The following is an 18542-nucleotide window of genomic DNA, read 5'->3' on the forward strand; positions in this document are numbered from 1 at the left end:
GGGAGGGGCAGAGGGAAAAGGGAAGCTGACTCCCTGCTAAGCGTGGAGCCTGAAGTGGGACTCAGTCCCACGACCATGAGATCACAAGCTGAGCTGAAATGAAGAGTTGGACACTTAACCAACTCAGCCACCCAGGCATCCCTGAAAGATTTTATTTTTGAATAATCTTTAAATCCAACATGGGGCTTGAATTCAGCATCTGGGTTCAAGAGTCTCATGCTCTATTGACTAAGCCAGCCAGGTGCCCCCAGGATCTTAATTTATTCTCATAATATAATACATACTTTCGAGTTGTGAGGCTTGGTGTTTTCATGGCATTTTCTAATTATATGACTGCTTCTTAAGTGGGAATAAATAATTCTTTGAGAGCTAAATCTTCAAAGCTGTATCGTTATAGAAAATTTCCACTCGCTGCCAATTCAGGACACCATTTATTTACATGAGGCTTGCCTTATATGACTCTAAACCTCTGTATTACCAAGTCCTGCCCCCTCATAGGACAACCACTTATAGGAAATAGTGCTGTAGGCATCCCCAAGGGTACTTGGGAGCCACTGTCATAATTTACTAAGATGGTATTTCTAGGTGGAATCAGGAATTGTTCCTGAGACACTCATCAAAGTGGTTTCCAGACCAGTAGGGTCATGTCCTTTCCTAATGGGGGGACTTGGACTGGGATCAGACTGTCATTCACTTGTGGTCTCCAAGGTCTTCATTATTGCAAAAGTCAGGTCCTCTGGTTCCCAGGGTTTGAGCTCTGTCAGACAGCCTGCCCACAGCTACCACCTCTGATCCCTTTTGAAATGTGAGGCACCCCAAACCAAACCCAGGTGTGTGATCACTCACCATTCTCTATCCAGTCAGTGCCCTTCATCCTGAGCTCATTTTGATCCACGTACTTTAATAAGAGTCCTAAATGCAGGAGAAAGTCAGTGAGGCTATGGTCTGGCTTTGGCTCTAAGCAGCTGGCAGAATTGGTCTTTTGATAATTAGATTCTAAAACTTGACTTTCAAGTGCCTGAAAGTTACCTAGAGGTAACAGCCCTTTTCTCCAAAGAAGTGTTTTCAAGGTCATCTTCAGAAAGAACTGGGATACCCAACACCACAATTTGGGAAAATATAGGATAAAGTGACTGTAGAAATGAAATGATTGTTTATACCTACAAATAAGACTGCTGCTCTTCTGATAGGAAGTTTTGCATTCTTGGAGAACATCAATGTTTGGGCGAGGAGGTTAACTTTCCCCTGGCATTTTTTTCCCTAAGTGGGGGAAAAAAAGGAAGACTAGGAAGGAGTGAAGTACACCACAGTTTTTGTCAGCTTCGCTGTAGTTTCCTGAGCCAGGGACGATGCCGGACACGAGACACACAGAATATGGGGCTCGAAATAATAACTACAGTTGCTTACTGAATGTTATGTCACAACAACGTCCCTGAACAGAGTTACATCCTCTGGACACACTGTGCTCACAGCCCCTCAATCCACAGATTGTGCCTGTGGTGACTCTAAGTCCATCTCCACTTCTCTGTAACTGTCTTCTCTGTTCCCTCAGCTCTGCCTTGAGCTCTGCCTCCCAATTGGCTCCTCCCGGATCGCTCACTCTGCTCTGAGCATTTCTGCAAGTACCCCTCTCTTAGCACATATCATTTTCCATCTTGAGTTTCTATTTAATTTTACACAGTGGTTTTATTGCCTTTACTAGCTAACAAGCTCCCTTAGGAAGTTTCTGTCATTGCCATGTTTCTGGGTTCTCCATGACCCACTGTATTTTGGATATGTTGCGTTTACTGGGTGAATAAATGGACCTTTCGGTGGTTCTGTTACAAAGACAGGCAGCTCAGGGATAGGAGGAGGATCATCAGAATCTGTTCCCAGAGATCTTATGATGTCACATGGACAACCTATGATCTTGTGCATTGAGAGCACTGAGTTTCTGCTCCCAGTGCCTTGGATATAGGTTCGGGTACAGGTCAGAGAGATAATCCTCAGTGGAAAGGCTGACACAATGGTACTGTGAGGCTTCCTAGACCCATTAAGTTTGATCAGAGGAGCCTGCACTGGGTCCTAAATAGGTTACACATATGGAAGACCCCAGTCCTAGTGTCTTTGTAGTAGGATCCCAGCAGTCCTAGAGTCAGAAGTCCAGAAAACTATGGATGGGCCCCCTGAAGCTTCCCTGGCTTGAGTCTGCCCCTGAGATGGGCCCCAGTAACCTTTGTCAAGTTTGTGAGGGGAAAGGACGCCATCTGGGCCCTAGCAGAGCCAGTGGCATGCTGCTGTCATGCTGCATGGCTTACAACAGCAAGGCAACCCTTGCTCGGGTCCCCCTAAACACGCTCTAGTGGAGGGGAAGACAATCCACTATATCCAAGAAAAGGATGAGAGATCATCGTAAAGGCAATATACAACCTAGTTCTACTCACTTGCATGTACCATTATCAGCCTGACCCATAGCTTCTGACCCAGGTTAGTGGGGCTCCCAAGAATTCAAAAGAGAGTCTTTTTTATGAAGAAACGTGGTTACAGAAAGTGAGTCTGTGACTCAGTTTGGAGGAAGCTAGAGAAATAGATTCCTCATACAAGACAGTTCATGGATATCAGTTGCTGATGTGAAGTGATGAGAAATGTTTCCTTTATGTCATCTTCCTCCATTAAAAACTACATCAGAAAAAAGTAAGTATGCTAGCCTATAAACGAGTGAACCAAGCCATTATTGCTCACATACAAAGAATTTGCAGACTGCTCCAGCTTCACTAGGGCGGATGTACCAGGGATCTTTGCAGTACACTTCTGGGGGCAGCTTCCACTTCAGGAACTGGGCACATATTGTTAAGACTTGTCTGCTTTCCTGTGAAAAGGATCCGAGATCAGTATCTTCAGACATTTTTTAGCTGAAGTAAACTTTCTTCAAATAAAACTGGCTAAAGTGAGGGCAGGGATAGACAGGAACCACAGTCCTGCCCTCTTTCAATTTCCCCAAACAGTCCCCCTAAAGGGGACCCATGAAGCCTGCAGAGTTGTGGGGAGGCTGTAGAAACCACTGGTCTGAGACAGAAGTGAGAGCTATCTGGTGTAATACCAGAGCAGGGACTGGGGCAGGGGTCCCCATGACCCCACGAGTGACAGATAGGGCTCTTCCACCCACCTGCTGCTCTGTGACATTCTCCTGTCACTTTACACAGGGAAATGGAGCTCCTCTCCTCACAGCCCTTGTGGAATCTCTGGCTTGGGAGGAATTCTGGTCAGTACTGATCCCCTCTGGATCCAGATGCTTGAGTAAAATTTAGCAAGATGCTAAAAATTAGCAAGCTAATGGGCTTCTCTGTTCACAGCTCTCAGAATGCCTCCCAGGTACTACACACCACCTCTTAAAAGTATTCAAGCAAATACCTTGTCCCAGGTCCACTAAATTTTGGCCATTAAAATTCCTTTGGGGACTGATGGGAATACAAGTTAGTTCAGTTACTTTGTTTATTTGTAAATATCTAATAAAGTTAAAGATACCCAGATATTCTACTTCTGAGTTTGTGCCCTCAAGAAATTCTCACACAGGTACACAAAGAAATACGTAAAAGAATGTTCAATGCAGCACTGTAATAATGAAAAATGGGAGACACTCTAAATATCCAAGAATAGGAGCACCAGAGAAGTGTCAGGATATCCTCAAGATGGGATTCTGCATAGCAGTGAGAATAAATGAACTGGAGCCTACAACGTTGAGCCAAAGGCAGATGCCCAACTGGCTGAGCCACCCAGGTGCCCCTGAAATAGTCCATATTTCTGGTTACAAGACCATATTCCTCCCAGGTTAAGGTACCAGGGCCCACCATAATATTAAGTCTGGTTTCTGATCCTGCTTTATTTCTGTAATGGGGAACATGGGTAGGGGAAAGCTCCAGCATTTTTCCAGAATCCTTGCAGCCTAAACATACTTCTGGACTATTGTATCTGGTGGTCATAGCTAGCAGATTGGAATAAACAGGCTCCTGAGTAAAGAGACATTACCAAAAATGATGACCTCCTACCCACAACTCTATGGCAGAAACTCTTGGAAGATTAAGGAGATGTAGAGGCTTCTCTAGATTGTCAGAGAAGCTACTATTTCTTTCTTTCCTTTTTTTTTTTTCTTTAAGATTTTATTTATTTATGACAGAGAGATCACAAGCTGGCAGAGAGACAGACAGACAGAGAGAGAGAGGGGGAAGCAGGCTCCCCACTGAGCAGAGAGCCTGATTCAGGGCTCAATCCCAGGACCCTGAGATCATGACCCGAGCCGAAGGCAGAGGCCCAACCCACTAAGCCACCCATGCGCCCCAAGAAGCTACTATTTCTGACTTAGCCTCAACACAAGTCTATTTGTCTAAAGGCCAGAAGGCAGTTCTTGAATAAAGGAAAATGATAATGAATCCGGCACTGTATTTAGGACTGTGCTAGGCTAAACATTGGGGTGGGGCTACAAAATGGTATAATACATTGTTCTTACCCACAAAGGACCATAATATGCTATACAGAAGTAAGGAGTAAGATTTTTCATACAATTCACTTAGGCCAAATAATTGAAAGGTAGCCTGTGTTATAGGAGACGGTGAATAAAGATGGTACCACAAAGTTCCCACCCTCAAAGATGGAACGCTTATTTGCAGATTTGGCTCTGGATTGGGAGTTATTTGGGCATGAAAAAAGTTGACAGAGGGATTACCTTTGCTACTGCATCATTTTCATCCTGAGAATACAGAAGTAGTGGAACCAAGCTGTCCAGGACTTGATTCTCTACACCCTTCTTATCTGTGTATTTCACAGACTTTATGGAGGCTCCAAAGAGGGTCATGGAGAAACGATGAACATCAGGTCTCACCTACAAAGGGAGTATCCAAAGGGAAGCAAGTCACTGAAAGTGTTCATGCTTAACTTATAAGGGCTAGGTTGGGTGAAACCCCAGTCCTAACATGAGGCTATTTAGCTGTAGGTAGCTGAGGGCAAGAAGCCAAATATATAGAGATAGCAGGACCTGCTGCTTTGTAGAACTAGTTGTTCTCTCACTTTGCAAACAGGAAGCGTGGTCAACATAGCTACATGCTGTTTTGCTGAAATTCAGAATCCCAGCCTTGCTGTACTTGACTCTTCCAAGGAAGAGTTCATTGTGCTCCACAAACTTTTTATTTAATCTTTGGGATATGGGATGGCGACATACGAATGGTCCACCACCTTGACCCAGTCCTGATTGTTCCTTGAAAGACATCTTTTCTTATACAAACTCTTTCCCCAACCCATGATCAGGGTGGTACCCTGGCAAGTCTCTACATCTCAGTTTTTGTTTTTGTTTTTGAATTTGAAAAATAGTTAACACCAGTCCTACTAACATTACAGGTTACCTGGAAGGGTCTTATTAAGAGATTTGAAAGTGCTGTAAACATAAAAAGATCTATATAAAATAGAATATATTTATTACTATCCCAATTTCTATTTCCTGTTATGTTTTTTTTTTAAAGATTTTATTTATTTATTTGACAGAGAGAGATCACAAGTAGGCAGAGAGGCAGGCAGAGAGAGAGAGGAGGAAACAGGCTCCCTGCTGAGCAGAGAGCCCGATGTGGGACTCGATCCCAGGACCCTGAGATCATGACCTGAGCCGAAGGCAGCGGCTTAACCCACTGAGCCACCCAGGCGCCCTATTTCCTGTTATGTTGATTACCCTCCCCTAGGAAAGTCTCTCCTCTCTCATTGTCTTACATCACCAAACAGGGAGAACAGAGTCTTCATCATGGCTGTCAGGGTGGTGAAATCCATTGTTCCAACGAGTTGTAGGAGTATCTGGATAGCCAACAAAACAATCTTCTCATCGGTTTCACATAAGAGGTCTAAGATGCACGGTAACAGACTCTTGATGCCTTCCCTCTGTGTGTTCAAAGGGAGTGCACATCACCCTCCTGAGAGCACTTCATCTGATAGCAAAGTAGGGCTCCCACCTTTACTCAGTACCTGGTGCTTGTTGAATTGGTAGCACTGGCTAGTTAAGAGCAGAAAAGTAATCAGAGGCTATGACTGCCCTCTTAGTATAGGCAGGGCTGATACATAGAGAAGGGGGCAGAGCTATTGTAAGTTGCCTCATTGGTCAGAAGTGGGACCCAGTGGGGATGGCCAATAACAGACTTAGGATTAATGTAAGAAATTGCTTCCTATGAGAGGAAAGTGGAATGGCTAGCTCAGGTCATAGTGAGTTCTCTAATATGGAATGTATCCAGAGGCAATAAGATTCCTTGGAGGAATTCCGGCAGAGATTGAGGACTGTTAAGGGTCCTCCCCATTCTGAATTGGGATTCTGTTCTTCTCAAATTCCCAAAAGGAAGCAATTTCAGAGTTTTACAGTTTAAAACACACATGTAAGAAGTAAATAGAATAAGGCAACAAATATTCATGTATCCAAACAACCAGAATTAACATGCTAGCATCTGTCATCTTTGTTTCAGATATAGATACATACTTAAATATTAAAAAAAAATAGAACTCAAGTGATAAAATTGAAGGCCCAGGGATTGATTTTTCCTTCTGATCCAGGCCTGGTTTCTAGCTAGGTCTTGTAGACAATGAGCTCTCTTTCAACATGAATGTCAGCAATCCTTGTTTAGATGATATACATTCTGGGAGCAGATATCATGGTCTGTCCAATGTACTCCTTAGGGGAACACGGTACAAAACATAAAAGGATACCTGTATGTCACCCAGGCTGTGATGACGGTGAGGGTACCACCTTAAACAAATTATAGGTTTCAAATATTATGACTTGGAATTATTTCTTAGGATTTCATGAAATACTTAAGTCAGTACTTACATATTTCCTAGGCATAAAATTTAAAAGGTACAAAGGGATGTATTCCTACTTGCTCCTATTCCCAGGCTACCCAATCTCCTTCTTGGCTGTTCCCAGTTTCTTGGGTATCTTTCTGGGGTATGTTTGATTTGTGACTTACGAATCAGTGGTCTGGGGGCCCCTCCTACCATCTCCTGGTGTTTGATAAGATAGAGCAGTCCCTTTAGGGCAAGAAATTTGAAGACGCTATTTCCGTGATGTAGCCAGTCTTTCAAACGGACGACAGAGTATATGCTGGGCAGTCTCCTAGCCACTGGACTCTGGAGAAGCTGGAAGAAACCAGAAATCAGCCAAAGAAGTTACCTTTAAGCCCTTGTTCATGAGGGGAACCACCTTCCCACCATCTCCAAAATGTATTATTTTCCTCTACTATGTGACAGGGTGATGTTTATACTGTAAATATACACATTAAACATAAAGAATGCTGAATAATGAATATATGGCAAGAAGAATTTCAGTAGGTTTGAATCTGAAACTCTTTCTGTCCCACATCTGAAGTGGATCCCAGCCTGCCATGAAGTTGGATAGGGCCCAGAAGGCAGATACTATGGCTTTACAGGCTTCCGGAATCCAGTTTCCAACGAATCTTACCTCCACAAAAAATCCTGCAGATGTGAGTTTATGTTTATCATTCCCTCGGTTAAGAAGAGGGACCAACAAGTACATGACTTTATGTGCAAGGAGGTGATTTCTTTCCAGCAATGCACTGCAAAACAGAACACCCAACAGGACACCTCTTAGAAATGCTCCTATCCAGACTGCATTATGCCCGGGGCCAGGGGCCCACTGAAGATTTTGCCCAGCTTTAGGTGCACAGGACGGTATGGCAGTGGCAGGACATCTGAAAAAATCTGCCTGGAATTATGGGTATTTTAACCTGTGATGTTATCCAACCTTGGTTTCTATTTTAACTAGAAGGGGGAAAAATATCTAAAGCGATACTGATTTAGAGCAGGTATGCACGGCAAGGAAATCTTACTTGGCAAGGAGAGATACTCCCTGAAGATGGCACTCTTTTCCTTCCAGGAGGGTCCATCCTTTATTCTTTTCCATGATGTTGAATTCCTGCCAGCACAATGTTCTGAGGAGGAGAGTCTTTGTAGCTTGTATGGCGAAGCTAAATCAAAACCAAACCAGCAAAGTGAATAGAATAGGTCCCTCCACTCATCAGCACACAATCACGCTGCACTACCACGGAGGGGGGCCATGCATTGATAGCTCTGGATGTTACTTCTCTTCTTTCTAATTTTCCCCTAAGACTCTAAATGCTCTAATAACTTGAAAGGCCCCTTCACACAAATTTTTAGTGTAAAGAAATCTAACTAGATTTTGTTTCCCTGAGAGTTTGAAAAGAAATCTATGATAAAATAGATGATATGGGATGCTAAGTCCATACCCACTGCTTTTTAAAAAAAGCTTCATTTAGGTACAGTATATACCCCTCCCCCCATAAAATATACCCACACTGCTTTTTATTATATTTTAATTTATTTTTGAAGTAGGCTCATGCCATCATGAGTTCAATGAGGGGCTTGAACTTATGACCTGGCAATCAAGAGTCAGGTGCTTAATTGACTGAGCCACCAAGGTGTCCCCAAAACTACCCCTACAACTTTAAACCACCCCTACAACTGGGGCCAGTAGAGCATGTGACTCTTGATCTCTGGTTCATGAGTTTAAGCCCACATTTGGTGGAGAGATTACTTAAAAAAATAAAACTAACTATCTCTATTACTTACCGAACTAGTAAGCTAGCTATAACACCAGAGAATTCTAAAACTAGAAGGTCCTTGGAGAATACCTAGTCTGACCTAATCTACAGATAGGAAAACCAAGGCACAGAATAAAGGAAGATTTGCCCCAGAGTACACAGCTAGTTCAACAAATGAGAACTACAGTTCAGTTCTCCTGACTTTTAGTGAGGTGTTCTTGAATAATCCACATTACAGCACTTCCTCTGAGAGAAAGTCATGTGCCACCGTGACACTAACGAATTTCTACTGAGTTCATCTTGGCGCCAATAAAACAGACAGACAACCAACCAGTGAGAGCCCAGAATGATTCCTGGGCATTTCATCCTGATGTCCCATGATGGCAGACTGTAAGGTCTCCCTTGGCTGGAACCACACCTTGGCTATCTTTGTATCTACTACAGTGCATAGAGCTTAGTGTTAGTTAAGGTCAATGATATCATGACAGGCAGTACCACAAAGGGGTGACCTCTGAAGACATTTCCTGTTCCGAGTACAGGCCACTTGGGATGGCGACATCGGACATGGTGAGACCAATGCTGTGGTGTATCTGGATAAGCAGTGTCATGAGAAGCTGAGGAAAGAGTCGGAATGTAGCTGCTCGGAGCCTGTTCCCCACAAACACCTCATAAAGGGCATCTGTTGCCTGTGGTAGAAAAAACACACCATAGAGCTGAACTCCTGCTAGCAGTGCTCCTTACTTTTGCTTTATTTCTGCTTGGGCCTGAGTGCTTAACAGACTGAGCCACCCAGGCACCCCAATGTGATATTTTTAATACATAAACTTTCATATATCAGTAAGAAGAAAATGGAAAGGCCACTCAGAGTGTGGGCCACATATCAGCAGCACTGGTATCATCCGGGAGCTGGTTCGAAATGCAAGCCCCACCCCAGATCTGCTGCATCAGAATGTGCATTTCAGTAAGACCCTCAGCTGACTGTGGCTTGTGTGCATATTTAATATGAGGAGCTCTGGTATACAGAACATGAGCAGATAAGTCACAAAATGTAATGGCTACTTAAAAAACATATACGGGGCACCTGGGTGGCTCAGTCATTAAGCATCTGCCTTCAGCTCAGGTCATGATCCCAGGGTCCTGGGATCAAATCCTGCATAGCGCTCCCTGCCTTGCAAGGAGCTTGCTTCTCTCTCTCCCACTCCCCCAGCTTGTGTTCCCTCTGTCAAATAAATAAATAAAATCTTTGAAAAAAAAACCACCCAAAACATACAAATGTTTAATCTCACCAATAACAATAATATAATTAAAATAATAATCTTTTTTCACCTATCAGCTAGGCAGCAATGAAAAGGTTAGGGATGCTCAGGGCGGTAAGGGTGTGGGTAAATGGGCATTCTCATATATGACTGGTAGAAGGCAATGTTTTAGAGGACCATCTGGGAATTCTCAAAAATTTAAGTAAGTCTACCCCTTGAGCTAGAAATTCCCCTACAATGGCCTTAATCCCAAGAAAATAATTAGGGGGTGCCTGGGTGGCTCAGTCGGTTAAGTGTCCAACTCTTCTTTTAAAAAAAGATAGATTGATTGATTGATTGTAGAGAGAGAGCATGGCAGGACAAGGAAGACAGAGTCTTAAAGAGACTCCATGATGAGTGGGGAACCCAATGTGGGGGCGCAATCTTACAACCTGGGCCGAAACCAAGAGTCAGGTGCTTAACTGACTGTACCACCCAGGTGCTCGGAGCATCCAACACCTGATGTCAGATCAGGTCTTTTTTTTTTTTCAGATCAGTGTTTGATCTCAGGGTCGTGAGTTCAAGCCCCACATTAGGCTCCACACTGGGGGTGGAGTCTAATTAAAAAAGTTAACAATAATTGGGTATGTATGACAAAATTTTATATGCATGATTAAGTTTACTGTAGCTCTGTTTTAATGGCAGAAGTTTAAAAATTGTCAAAATGTTCATGAAGAGGAAATCTGGAAATCAAATAAATGGTTCTGTACCATGTTACATATTATCTATTTTTAAGAAGTTAATAATAAATGAATTATGATGCAGCCATGAAAAGGATAACAGAGAGTCTCATATTTTGAAATGGAAAGTATTAAATTGTTATTTATATATTATTAAATTAAAAAAGCAGATCATCGGGCGCCTGGGTGGCTCAGTGGGTTAAGCCGCTGCCTTGGGCTCAGGTCATGATCTCAGGGTCCTGGGATGGAGTCCCGCATCGGGCTCTCTGCTCAGCGCGGAGCCTGCTTCCTCCTCTCTCTCTGCCTTCCTCTCTGCCTACTTGTGATCTCTCTCTGTCGAATAAATAAATAAAATCTTTAAAAAAAAAAAAAGAGATCATCAAATGATATATGTAATTTAATCCTACTAATTATATACATACAATTTTATAGGCTAACATGATTAAATATATAACTTTATCTGACACAACTCCTAAAACTAAGATAATATTGTAGGGATTAAAAGAAAAAGTATAAATCCACAAGAACAGAGAAAATTTAGGAGAGGAGACAATGGCAGATTAGAGATGTCAGAAAAATTCTGGAAGCTAAAGAAAACCTATATAATAACTTAGGTCAGAGAAAGCTGAGCTATAAGCTGGTAGGGAAGAAAATAAAATAAAACGTATATATTGATAGTGGGGAGGCTGTACATGTAGGGGGACAGAGAGTAGAAACTTTGTACTTTCTGCTCAATTTTCTTGTAAACCTAAAACTACTCTAAAAATGTCTGCTTAAAAGAAAAAAAATGGAGAGAAGGTATACCAAATAAATATATACACAAAAAATTTACATATCTATAAATACTACTAGAAAGTTCATTTTTAGAGAGAAGATACAGCTAGGCTAAGGATGGTCTTTAGATTTTTGAAATTCTGTTTTTTAAAAAATCAAAAGAAGGGGCACCTGGGTGGCTCAGTGAGTTAAGCCTCTGCCTTCGGCTCAGGTCATGATCCCAGGGTCCTGGGATCAAGTCCCGACTCAGGCTCTTTGCTCAGCCCAGAGTCTGCTTCCCCCTCTCTCTCTGGCTGCCTCTCTGCCTACTTGTAATCTCTCTCTCTGTGTCAAGTAAATAAATAAATAAAATTTTTAAAAAAATCAAAAGAATACGTTTTGGAGACTATGTGGGGACTGAAAACCCAAAATATTTGCCTTCTGGTCCTTTACAGAAAATGGTTGCCAACCTCTGCTCAAGAACCTTTTCTTTCCATGTTATATTCTTCCATATTATTTGACTTTTTTCTTTATGAGTTGTGTATTACTCTTTAACTATGATAAATATTTCATTTCATTTCATTTGATTTTATGTAGGTGCCATGCCTGAGATAGAGCCCAATGTGGACTTTGAACTCACAACCCTGAGATGAGACCAGAGCTGAGATCAAGAGCCAGACAACTAACCAACCGAGACACCCAGGTGCCCCAGATAATACATATTTTTTAAAGGGAACACTTTAACCACACTGATTAAACCAAACTTCACTAAACCATACTGATTCCTTCATTCTCCCAAGCGCCTCCATGTCAATCCCTTGGTAGAGACATTACAGATTTATACATGGATGACAGAAGCAAACTTTGAGAGGGATGAAGAAAGACACTCTCCAAACGGAGTGTTGGACCAGTTTTCTCAAGAGAGGGAGCACGTTGTGCTGAAGTAGGGAGGGGCAAAGCTCAATGGCTTACAGCAACAGCCACGTAGGCCATCTTCTCTTGGGTGGGCGCATTATGGCATTTCTGTAGCTTCCTCAGAAGTCTCCACAGAATCCAGGTAGTGCTGGGCAGTTCCACCTCCAGAGTTCTCCACACCTCAGCCAGATGCCTAGAAATCCCAAAGAACAGGAGGCTTCAGGCGATAGCTTATCCTAAGTCCACCATGATGACCATAACCTTCCTAGAATCTGGAATTCGATCTAGAAGTCATTTTCCTCTCTGCTCAGCTCTATTAAAAGTCTTATAATCTGATTTCACTACAGTTACTCTTTTTTTTTTTAAAGATTTTATTTATTTATTTGAGAGAGAGACAGTGAGAGAGAGCATGAGAGGCGAGAAGGTCAGAGGGAGAAGCAGACTCCCCATGGAGCTGGGAGCCCGATGCGGGACTCGATCCCAGGACTCCGGGACCGTGACCTGAGCCGAAGGCAGTCGCTTAACCAACTGAACCACCCAGGCGCCCAGTTTTTTTTTTTTTTTTTTTTTTTAAGATTTTATTTATTTGTCAGAGAGAGGGGTGGCTCAGTCAGTTAAGCAGATCACGATCCCAGATCAGCTCAGATCATGATTCCGGTGTCTTGGGATCAAGGCCTGTGTCTGGCTCCCCACTCAGTGGGGAGTTTACTTCTTTTTCCCTGGCCTTGCTTGTGCTCTCTCCCTCACTCTCTTTCAAATAAATAAATAAAATCTTTAAGGGGCGCCTGGGTGGCTCAGTGGGTTAAGCCGCTGCCTTCGGCTCAGGTCATGATCTCAGAGTCCTGGGATCGAGTCCCGCATCGGGCTCTCTGCTCAGCGGAGAGCCTGCTTCCCTCTCTCTCTCTCTCTGGCTGCCTCTCCGTCTGCTTGTGATTTCTGTCAAATTAATAAATAAAATCTTTAAAAAAAAATAAAATCTTTAAAAAAGAGAGAGGAAAAGTGAGTGAACAAGCAGGGGGAATGGCCGGCAGAGGGAGAAGCAAGCTCCCTGCTGAGCAAGGAGCCTGATGTGGGACTCAATCCCAGGACCCTGGAATCATGATCTGAGCTGAAGTCAGATGCTTAACTGACTTGAGCCACGCAGGTGCCCCATGCTCAGTGTTTTATAAACTCAAGTTCCTATGCCTCATAATGGACTTCAGGACAAACTAGTCCTAATTTACCTTTCAATCTCACCTTTTATTCTGCTAAAAATATGTCACATACATACCTGTGCTCTGGCTATCCCAGACCATTCACCTTTACCAAACTAACACCAGACTTTGACAGCTCTAGCTCTGCTCATCTCATTTCCTTAAACTGGAAGGTCCCTTCCAAAACTCTCCCTTGCCCATCAAAACCCTTCTAGGCCCTGCTCCAATGTCCTCTCTTCTGTGAAGCTCTTGCTGCTTCTTTACCATGTCTCTTATGAGGGTTCTCATAACACTTCCAAAAATTTTTTTAAACTTTATTTTTTTCAAAATTTCTCACGTATAGAGGTTGCCTCAATCTTACACCTGCTATTTTCGGTTCTCTGTACATGTCTATCTGTTCCCTCTGGAGGCAGGAATAATGCCCAGTTTTTCTTCCATGAATCCCTCAAGGTCTAGCACAATGCCAGGCCCACAGAAGGCATTCACAGATAGATTTATTTAACCCAGTCTATGGTCCTTAAATTTTGGAAGCGCAAGCACAGAAATAAAGCTTTGATTTTCTTCAGAAAAGATCTCTTCTCCCTCTCTCTCTCTCTTTTTTTAAAGACTTTATTTATTTGACAGAGAGAGGGGAGGTGCACACAAACAGGGGGAGCTGCAGAGGGGTTGGGAGAAGCAGGCTCTCCGCTGAGCCCTGAGCCTGATGCGGGGCTCGATCCCAGGACCCTGGGATCATGACCTGAGCTGATGGCAAATGCTTAACCAACTGAACCACCCAGGCACCAGGAAGAGATCTCCTCTTGAAGAAAGACAGTGTGTAATAACTTTCTTCTATTGTTGACTGAAAGGTGGGGCATGAGTCATATATATATATAATTGTATATAAACACTGTAAAGGAGCATTATGGGGGGAAGATTGGGAGTTACTCATGGTTTTGATCCATTATCTTATTTTCGGAATCTATCACAAGATATCTTTGTGTGCTAGATCAAGTGTGGTCTTCCAGTTGTCTATGTATCAGAATCGCTCTAAAAATTGAGAGGCTTAAGGACTATTCCAACACATCACTCTCTACTCTGATAATACTAATCTGTGAATAAAACAGAGTAAGAAGCTCTTAACGGACTCCTAAAGGAAAGGCCAGAAAAGCAACGTGAAATGCTGAAAAGGCTCATAGCTGGTGAAGTAGACTACCGAAGATGAAAATTCATTCTTGGGATGAAATTAAGAAATTCCTATACTTACTTACCCTTGTTTGTTTTTTTTTTTTCCTCTCTGATTTCCTGAGGCTGTAAATGAAGTAATATGAAAAGCTATTTATTGGGGCGCCTGGGTGGCTCAGTGGGTTAAAGCCTCTGTCTTCGGTTCAGGTCATGATCCCAGGGTCCTGGGATCGAGCCCCGCATTGGGCTCTCTGCTCTGCGGAGAGCCTACTTCCTCCTCTCTTCTGCCTGCCTCTCTGCCTACTTGTGATCTCAGTCTGTCAAATAAATAAATAAAATCTTTAAAAAAAAAAAACTCTTAAAAAAAAAAAAGAAAAGCTATTTATTGTGAAAGAAGTGTTTTAAAAATGCTTTTGGTCTGCTGCACAGTTGGAAGTGTGCTGGGAATGCATCTGAATTAGGAAAACACAATGTTAGCCTATAAGGCAATGGTTTACATATTTTAGTGTGAAAAAAAATCATCTGGAGAGTTTGCTAAAAATATGGGACAGGTTTTACCTCCAGTAAAAACTGATCCTGTAGATGTGACATGGTTTTTGTTTGCCCATCAGCCCTTTGGGAATGGGAATTCATCAAGCTGTTTCATCCCTTCCTTGTGTTTCGTTTTGCCTTTCCCTTCTGTCTGGAATGCCTTTTCCACTGCCCTATCCCACCTTCTAGTTGACTAACTTACACTAAATACTCAGCTTGGGGCAGCCCTGCTTTTAGCAATCCCTCCCCAGTCTTTCATCTAGTTAAGTCATCTCCTATGAGCTTCCAAAGAACTGTCTTATTTTGCTTTGGAATCCTGTTACTCGTCTATGTCTACTCCCAGACTGTGCACTGCCTGAGGTCAGGGTCTGTGTCCTGCCCCTTCTCTCTCCAGCCCAAACAACACCTTGCACATAGCAGATGCTTTGAACAGACTCCTAAAAACAATCACCCAATCTGCATGTAAACCAGCTAAAAGAATTCAGGTAAATGACCAAAAATATAATAAGAATGAAATTTTCTGACTAAGCCATTTTCATTTCTAGCAGATTCCACAATTCTCATATGATCTAAAGCAGTAGGTTCTCAAATTCATCCAAGAGCTAGAACAAATACAAATAATAAAATAATGCTAAAGTTACACTTTAAAATAACTAAGTATACTTAATATTTTGTACTAAATCATATGTTTCATATAAGGATCTAGTGTAGATAAGATGAAGCAAGTAGTAAAGATTTTGTTTTGTTTTTGTTTTAATTTTATTTATTTGGCAGAGAGAAAGAGAGAGCGCCAGCAGGGGGAGCAGCAGGCAGAGGGAGAAGCAGACTTCTTGCAGAGCAGGGAGCCCAATACATAACTCGATCCCAGGACCCTGGGATTATGACCTGAGCTGAAGGCAGGCGTTTAACGACTGAGACAACCAGGCATCCTGACAAGTAGTAAAGATAACAATAATGTATTAGAGAAACGTATAAAAGAATATTCTATTTTATTTTAGTCAATTAATTTAAAGATTTTATTTTTAGGTAATCTCTACACCCAATGTGGGGCTTGAACTTACAGCCCTGAAATAGAGTTGCAAGCTCTACCAACTGAATAGAGTTTTTCTTCTTATTAAAGAATAAATTCTTTAATAAGAATTATTTTTTAATATTCTTTATTTAAAATCCTTTATTCTTTAATAAAGAATATTAAAAAATAGATATGTATTAACTCATTTTTTTCTTTGGATGGGTAAAAATCTTTTATTTGATTTAATGGTAGAGTGTCTTATATTCAGCTTAAACCAATCAAATCAGTAAAAAAAAAAAAGTCCCTAAAAAAAAAATCAGCACTACACCAAGACACTGTGAGAACCATTCAGTGAAAGTGGTTTTCAAACAGTTTAAAGCTAGGAAATCTTTTCTCCAAATACAATAACTACCCAGAATCGTGATACATCAAGCAGACAAGATGAGATGCCACTTTGGGGCATCTGGCTGGCTCAGTTGGTAGAGCATGCAACTCAGTCTTGGGGTCATGAGTTTGAGCCCCAAGTTGGGTATACAGCTACATTAAAAAAAAAAAAGAAGAAATAAAGAAAAGTAAGAGACAGATGATGCTCTGGTTGAAGGGGGTGGGGGCCTAGAATCTTCTCTTAATGCCTCACTGCCTTCCTCAGAAGGGATCTCTTGGAAATTCCAGGATGTCTCCAACTCTGAAAGCCACAAGTCTAAAAAAAAAAATCATCTTGTTTGTTCCTCCAAATGATTTATTCTTATTTATGGATTTATTTTTATTTTCTTTTTTGTGTTTATGTTCTGGCTAAATCTCAAGTACATTACAGACATCATGATATTTATCCCTAAATCACTTCAGTATTGATCTCCTAGGAATAAGAATATTCTTCTGTACAACCACATTGCCATTTCATTTCTAAGAAAGTTACACTAATTCAGTAATCAATTACAGAGTCTATATTTAAATTTTCTCAAAATGTTCTTTCCATAGCTTTTATTTTCATCCAGGATCCAATAGAGTTCACATATTGCATTTGGTTATATTTCTTTAGTGTCTTTTTATTTAGAATAGTGCCCCAGCATGTTTTCTTTAATGACATTAATTTTTTTGAAGAGTTCAATCCAGCTGTCTTATAAAATGTTCTCATTCTGGATTTGTTGGATTGTTTCCTTATGTTTATGCAATATATCCTGACATATATTGCAGTATCTGTCTATATCTTATCTCGTCTACAAGAATATCAACAGATTTTTGAGAGCAGCCACATTCAACAATACCAGGGGCTGTGTCACCCACCCCAGTTTAATTCAGAGGCTGTATGTACCAGGTTCTGTTACCTGTCATATGGTACTGGATGACACAGAAGGTGGCTGATCACTGTATCTGTGTACTTGGGCCTGGAGATAAACAAACTCACAGTATTTATGATTTGTCGTCGGACTCTAGGCTGGCTGATTATGGAGAGTCGGGCACAGATCACTCCCATAATTTCTGGCACCTGAAGAAGGAAAACAAATCACTGAGACCTTAATCCTGTGGGACAATGACAGTTACTGAGGATACTGTGGCTCTTTCTGAAAGGTCCTGGGGGGGGGTGACAAGAATGTTTAATATATTATCAAAACTACTTAAGGGGCACCTGGGGTGGCATAGTCGGTTGAGCTCTTGGTTTCTGCTCTGGTTGTGATCTCATGGGTTGTGAGAATGAGCCCCATGTCAGCCCCAGCTCTCTCTATACCCCCATAAGTAAATCTTAAAAAAATATTTTATCTATTCATTTGAGAGACAGAAAGAGAGAGTGAGAGAGCGCACAAGCAAGGAGGAGGGGGCAGAGGGAGAAACCAATTCCCTGCTAAGCAGGGAGCCTGACATAGGCCTCAAACAAGGATCCTAGGATCACCACCTGAGCCAAAGGCAGACGCTTAATGGCCTGAGGCACCCAGGCACACTAATAAATAAATCTTAAAAAAGAAAAAACACTTAAAATAAATCTGCACGTATGTATACATACATAAAATGATTTAGAGGAACTTTGAATGATGGGATATTTATTTTTTTGCTTACATATTTTTAAATTTCTCTTTGATGACTATACATTGATTTTATAATAAACCAAACTAGTAAAAGTGTTGCAAGGAAGTTGGGATTTTTTTTTTCCACTCTGACTCTGAGAATGTCAGGGGAGTTCATACTTGCCTTCCACCCAGAGATGTCTACCATACTCAGGAGAAGGAAACAGGAGCCATCGAGCCTTGGTCCATTATTTTGCTTGGCCTACTCTGCCCACTCATAGACTCATGGCTTCAAGTCTGTGCTATGTCAGCCTCTCAGAGAGGCAGTCATCAACACCCTTATAATAAGATGGCCCTCATTACGCCCAGTTGCCGGAAGCTGGTTTAAGCTGGCATGCGATGCAATTCTGGTCACTGAAA

At 41.9% G+C, this 18542-nt stretch overlaps 1 protein-coding gene across 1 annotated transcript in view; it reads right to left on the reverse strand.

Annotated features, from left to right (window-relative positions):
• MROH8 (maestro heat like repeat family member 8) overlaps positions 1 to 18542 on the reverse strand; it is a 58998-nt gene that overhangs the window by 8655 nt on the left and 31801 nt on the right. Inside the window, exons 12-22 of the mRNA XM_013053329.2 lie at positions 17448 to 17608; positions 12280 to 12415; positions 9075 to 9265; positions 7848 to 7985; positions 7460 to 7574; positions 6997 to 7137; positions 5731 to 5895; positions 4700 to 4855; positions 2726 to 2848; positions 1161 to 1260; positions 847 to 912 (exon numbers count right to left, since the gene is read on the reverse strand). Of these exons, the coding sequence (XP_012908783.2) occupies positions 847 to 912; positions 1161 to 1260; positions 2726 to 2848; positions 4700 to 4855; positions 5731 to 5895; positions 6997 to 7137; positions 7460 to 7574; positions 7848 to 7985; positions 9075 to 9265; positions 12280 to 12415; positions 17448 to 17608 (1492 nt within the window). The remainder of the gene's footprint in view (positions 1 to 846; positions 913 to 1160; positions 1261 to 2725; positions 2849 to 4699; positions 4856 to 5730; positions 5896 to 6996; positions 7138 to 7459; positions 7575 to 7847; positions 7986 to 9074; positions 9266 to 12279; positions 12416 to 17447; positions 17609 to 18542) is intronic.

This window comes from Mustela putorius, unplaced genomic scaffold (assembly GCF_011764305.1).
Source record: "Mustela putorius furo isolate JIRA1106 unplaced genomic scaffold, ASM1176430v1.1 tig00000743_pilon_pilon_pilon, whole genome shotgun sequence".
Classification (NCBI taxonomy): domain Eukaryota; kingdom Metazoa; phylum Chordata; class Mammalia; order Carnivora; family Mustelidae; genus Mustela; species Mustela putorius.